Source organism: Seriola lalandi, unplaced genomic scaffold, assembly GCF_002814215.2.
Source record: "Seriola lalandi dorsalis isolate HSWRI2012SDOR001 ecotype SW California unplaced genomic scaffold, Sedor1 jcf7180002054609, whole genome shotgun sequence".
NCBI classification, from domain to species: Eukaryota; Metazoa; Chordata; class Actinopteri; order Carangiformes; family Carangidae; genus Seriola; species Seriola lalandi.
In genome coordinates this window covers 840018-846196 of record NW_019525162.1, presented here as the reverse complement: position 1 = coordinate 846196, position 6179 = coordinate 840018, and the positions used below count along the sequence as shown (strand labels likewise).

At 38.5% G+C, this 6179-nt stretch overlaps 2 protein-coding genes across 2 annotated transcripts in view; both read right to left on the bottom strand.

Annotated features, from left to right (window-relative positions):
• LOC111665005 (chemerin-like receptor 1) overlaps positions 1-766 on the bottom strand; it is a 2530-nt gene extending 1764 nt beyond the window's left edge. Inside the window, exon 1 of the mRNA XM_023419855.2 lies at positions 661-766. The gene's annotated coding sequence lies outside the window, so the exon portion shown is untranslated. The remainder of the gene's footprint in view (positions 1-660) is intronic.
• Positions 767-5043: 4277 nt separating this feature from the next.
• Positions 5044-5869, bottom strand: LOC111664924 (chemerin-like receptor 1). The gene has a single exon (XM_023419726.2). The coding sequence runs from the start codon at positions 5839-5841 to the stop codon at positions 5044-5046; it is 798 nt and encodes a 265-aa protein (XP_023275494.2). The 5' UTR covers positions 5842-5869.
• Positions 5870-6179: the final 310 nt, after the last annotated feature.

Sequence of the window (6179 nt, the reverse complement as noted above, 5' to 3'; positions counted from 1 at the left end):
GGAATGCTGTGAAGAGGAAGTCGGCCACAGCAAGGTTGAGGAACCAAACTGTGTTAACTGTTTTCTTCATCTTAAACCCGGTCACCCAGATAACCACTCCATTCCCGAGCACACCAAGAACGAAGGCCAGGCAGTAAACAATGACAGACATGATGTTGAGAGACTTTCTCAGCTTAGCAAAGTAGTCATTGTCCATGTCGTCATGGTTGATGTCATAATAGGAGTCATTTCCATCGTATAAATCTGTTGTATTGATTTTCTCCATTCCTGTCTTGAGACCAGCCTGCGATAGAAACATGAAGGATATATATTTTTTATTTTTCCGAAGCTCAACAACAACAACAGCAACAACAACAACAACAACAACAACAACAACATCTTCTGATTCAACAAAACTTTGCTTTTGTAAACATCAGTTTATCAGATGGAGAGTAGTTGAACTGTGCCTCTATAAAAACATTTGACAACCTCTGAAATATAGCAGATGACCTTTGCCTTACAATTATGATTGTATGTTTTGTTAAATTCCCCTGAAGGTGTTTGTCACAGTAGATAAAATCAACATCAGATATCTTTATTTTCTTATTTCTTTGAAATACAACCCCTTCAGATTAATCTCAAATTCATGCAAATTCAAAGGATAATATATAACAACGATACCTTTCTCAAAGTTCCTCAGTCAGATGAGGATGTAGAGCAGAAGTGACTCTGGTCAAACTCTGTCTGGTTAATAAAATCTGTGTGTCCTGAAGACTCATACGTGTCAAGTCTCCACCACATTGAGGCGGGACCACATGTAACACAGCAATTCTGCTACAGTTGTATGTAAGTCCCTAAATTGTATGAGTTTAAAGTTTGTAATTGAGATCTGTTAGATAGAAAACTCAACAGATCCTAGCTGTACTGACCCTTGAATTGAAAACCACTTTTTAAAAAATATTTGGTGTGAAGTGAATTTTTAAAGCCCAACCTGCATGAATACCTCAGCTACTGAGAAACAGCCGGTGCTGTGACTTCTCATGTCTAACAATGAACCTGCTACATCATGTGGATTGAGCTCATGTTTGCTTGATGTAGGCTAGAGTGTAATTTGTCTTTGTTACTGTTTGAACCAACATCTGGACATGTATGGTATTTGCAGTATTTGACATTAATTGAGGTTTAATAAGCAGTTTTGTAGGCTGCTCCCTCTTTGTCACTGTCCACATGACACTTACAAAATGTTTACTTTGTAGATCCAAGCCAAATAGATGGTAAGAAGACATCTTTGTCGAACATATTATCCTCATATTAGTATAAGATGAATTTTGCAATTGTCTGCTATCTACATGTTATTTCCTGTTTTGCACTCTTAATCAGATTTCCTATGAAATTTTGAAACACATATGACGTCCAACTGCTGTTTTTAGCTGAGAAACAACTTGTAAGTTGAGTAAACACAGACGTTTCCCCAATTCTACTGGCAGTACTGTATTATACTTTTCATATGCAAAATTACATTGTAAAAATACATAGAAGGCCCCACATGATTTACTGTGTTTTTTTATAAACTGTCCAAATCATGTCACTACTAAAATCAAGAAATTTAAAATGAATCCAGTTAAGATTATTAGAACAATGGACATCTTAAGCCAGGTGAACCATAAAGCTGCTACATTACAAACATAAACCAGTAAGTTCACTGTAACTTCCATGATTACTAATTAGACTAGAGCAGCCTGTCCTATCAGAAAATCAAAAAATATAAATGTTTGACAAACCAGCAGGTGAATGACTTGCTGTGATGTTACCACATGGAAAGCAACAAAGTAGCTTGATGGCATCCAGGTGCTCAGTGCACTACAAGAAATATACATTTCAGAGTGGTCAATGGAAACAATGAGAAGACATGGTGTACAAGAGACTTTCAGCTAAGCATTTGGTACCACTTTACAATAAGACTGCCCGAATAAAGGATTAATAATTGGTTCATAATTAAGTTATTCATTTGGTTGTTAACATTTTATAAATCAAAAATAAACGTTTATAAATAAGTGATATCACAGTTTTCACACATTAATGCAAGGCCACTATTTGGCAAGATCAAGTAAATGCTTACTACTCATTAATCTTCCTAATGAAGAAAAGAAAGAAAAGGAGTCTTATAGTAAGTCTTTTAATAAATGGTGATGTGTATGCTGAATGATGGAGAAAATAAAGAAAGATCAAAAACTATTGAGATATGAGGCTTAACAGTACAGATAAATGTGGGCTCACTATTTGGCAAGCAGCAGGTCACTGTTGCCCTTTTCATCTAATGTGTTATAACAGCTTATCAATAATCATAAAGTGTTAACAAACTATCTAATAAACTAGTTATCAGCCATTGATAAATCCTTTATAATGGGAGTTTTATTGTAAATTGTTACCAGCATTCTTCCACATACATCTGATGTTTTATTGCAATAAAAATAGGTAGCAGTTGTTTCAATCAGTATCACATAATCTAAAACCTTAAGGTTCTTGTCCATCGTCAGTGTATTATTTGCAGTGGGTATTGGTTGGATTGCACCCAGTCTGGGGAAGCAGCCAAGGGGACCATCACAGATGTGTAGGTATAAATGGAACGAATCAACAGGAAACCCAAACCAAAGCCCTAATGAAGGGGGCTTTTTGACGGGAAGATAGAGTGTTGACAGTATTTCTTTCTTTTAGTGGCTAAAATATGTTTTTTCTGCTGTCCCCATCCACAGCAGAACATTTCGTAGCTTGTTTTTCAGTACTCCTGCCTTCTTATCCCAACTGGGAGTGTGCAGAGCTAAATCGATTATTGCAGGTAATATACTGACTAAAGCAAAGTACCTCATACAACTTCACGTCAAATAACCTGAACTATCACTTTAATCGTCAGAAAGCAGTCTGTACCTGTGTAGACCTCAATTTTTGTCCCCACAGTGACACGAGTCCCGATGAGTTAGTGTGTATGTAGGTTGGAGTCCCCACCTAGATATAAAGACAAGCCAACACACACACACACACACACACACAATAACACATATACACCACACACACAGACACATGCACACACACACACACAATAACACAACACCCACACGCACACAATAACACAACACCCACACGCACACAACACACACACACACACACACACACAATCAAACAAACACACACACACACAATTACACACACCCACACATACTCACTCACACACACACACACGGACACACACACACACACACACACACACCCCCACACCCACACGCATACAACACACACACACACACACACACTCACAATAACACATACACACCACACACACACACGCACACGCACACGCACACACAGTCAAGACCAGTAATGCTGAGGCCACGAGTCCAATTTTCCCCAAAAGAAAGACCAAAACAAGCCTCTGATAAATTGCCATTTCTATGTGTATTTGTACATATTTGTATTTCCAGCTGCGACCACCAGGTGGAGTAACCATCTTTGAGATAAACAATGGCCTACAGGAACGCCCCCGTGGCTCAACTGCTAGAGCGGTACCACTTAGGCTCAGTCCTTACTGCAGTGTCATCCCCTCTCTCTCTCCCCAACCTTCCTGTCACTCTCACTGTCCCTATCCAAAAAGAGGCAAAAAAACTGACCCCAAAAGAAAAGCTTTAAAAACAACAACAACGGCCTAGAGAGGCAAATATTTTTAAACATGCCTCAGACTTAGTTTATGTCCAATTTGAAAATTTAAGCTTTTGGTTGATCTCACATAAGAAGGAAACAAATGTTGCAACATCGATGATTAATGATCTGTGAACAGCATGTGGCACTGTTCATATATATTTCATGTTCATTTGATTTCCAACATGAAGGACGAAATGTTGTAATGCTGTTTCAAAGCTTTGTCCACAGTGGCTGAAATGGTCAATCCTTTATTTATCCAGTTACAGTGATTTGCTAAAATTCTTTGTGGTCATAAACAAAGACTTATATTATTTATTTATTGGCCTCAAAGTACTTCAATTTAAATATTTACCAATACAATAGCATCAATGTTTTTAAATGTATAATGTAAACTCTCCCCAGGATACCAATATCCTCAAATGTCTAAAACAACATTAAGGACATGGCCTCAGTGTTGTCAGTGTTAGCTGCCTCACTTATTAGTTTATCTGCAAAAGTCTGATACTGAACTTCTTACCCGAGGCACATCTGTCCTCTTCATACTCCACATAGCAGAGTCTCTGTCCTGCAGGAAACACCAAAGGAGAAGTTACTAAGCAACCAAACAACATGAATTGTGGGTTGTTGCGATGAGTACCTGAGAAAGAGCTGGAACTGTGTCTTCTGAAGTTAACCAACGATCCTGCTGCATAATGTAGAGTGAACCGATGTTTGCCTGAGGTTAAGTGTAATTGCTCTGCGTTGTCTGTATGAAATGACATTTGAACATGTAGGCTACACATTTTAATGTTCCTCATCTTCACTCTGTGTAACATTACAAGGAAGTCTGAACACCATCTATTATCAATTGAGGGTTTTATAAAATAGTAGGATATTTGCCGCAGTGTACTTGAAAGCTGGACACACAGACTATGCTGCCTCTGAAGTGAAAAGGTCTGAAGTAAAAATATATCTTTTTCTAACATAACATTTGAATTTTAGTGTAATTTCACAGATTTAGATCAACGATATGTTCCTCTCTGTTAAGGCCCTGTTTCAGAATCTTAATCAGATTTCCTCTGAAATTGAGAAACACATATGAAGTGTATCTCCCTTTAGTGTGCAGAAGAGTTATCAGTTTCAAATATTTTTCATACAAAGGAAGCCACAAATGTTACAACTACAGTTTATGTGAGAATAAGAGTTTGAAAATATTTTTCCCCATGAATGAAGAGATTAAAATGTACATCTGTTTCAAAATAGCACATTTAATAAAAGATAAATATAAGATACAAGTGAAACACATATATTTCATATACAGTATATTTATCACATATATATGTCATATGTCATATATATATATGACATATATACATTTGAAAAAGTGTATCTTTATCTTACATTCAATATTTTCAGGATGGATTTGCGAACTATGTCCTTAAAATTTTGGCCCATGAAGACATACAGCAGTGGGTTCAGACAACTGTTGAGAAAGGCCAAGTTGATGGTTATAGGCAGACCAATAGAGAGGACATGGCCAAATGTTTTAGAACGCGTGTGATGATCCAACTCTATTAGACGCATGATGTGAAAAGGAGCCCAGCACAAGAAAAAAGTGGTGATAACAGCAGCGATGATCTTAAAGGGGCGACTCGACTTGCTGGCCAAGGTGCGGTTCCTCCTGAGACGATGGATTATCACAGCGTAACAGGAGAAAATGACAGTGAAGGGAACAACAAGTCCCAGGAGGAAGTTGGTGATGGCCACGGCCTGATAACGAAACTGTCCTGTTTCAGAATCATCAGAAAGAGTAAAGTTGTTGAAGCAGCGGGTGGTGTTATCACTATACGTTAAAGTATCCTTGAAGACAAAGTATGGAGCACTGAGAATCAGAGCCAGTACCCAAACACCTAGACACACATAAGACGCCTTGTGTATATTTCTGTGGTTCTGGGCCCAGACAGGCCACACCACAGACACACATCTGTCCACACTGATCACCACCAGGATGTAGACACTGGCAAACATGTTCAGGGAGGTTAAGGTGGAATTAACTTTACACATGAAGTTGCCGAAAGGCCAGTGGAAATCAATGGCTGTGTATGTCACTTTCAGGGGGAGGAATGCTGTGAAGAGGAAGTCGGCCACAGCAAGGTTGAGGAACCAAACTGTGTTAACTGTTTTCTTCATCTTGAACCCAGTCACCCAGATAACCACTCCATTCCTGTGAAGTGAATTTTTGAAGCCCAACCTGCATGAATACCTCAGCTACTGAGAAAGAGCTGGTGCTGTGACTTCTCATGTCTAACAATGAACCTGCTACATCATGTGGATTGTGCTCATGTTTGCTTGATGTAGGCTAGAGTGTAATTTGTCTTTGTTACTGTTTGAACCAACATCTGGACATGTATGGTATTTGCAGTATTTGACATTAATTGAGGATTAATAAGCAGTTTTTTAGGCCAGGTTTTTTCCTGGATAGAGAATTGTGAGGTGGCCGCCTTCAACAAATTTCGTGCCGCCTCCCG

Coding starts and splice junctions, on each gene's coding strand:
- LOC111664924 (XM_023419726.2), bottom strand. CDS start 5,841: ATGAAGAAAACAGTTAACACAGTTTGGTTCCTCAACCTTGCTGTGGCC.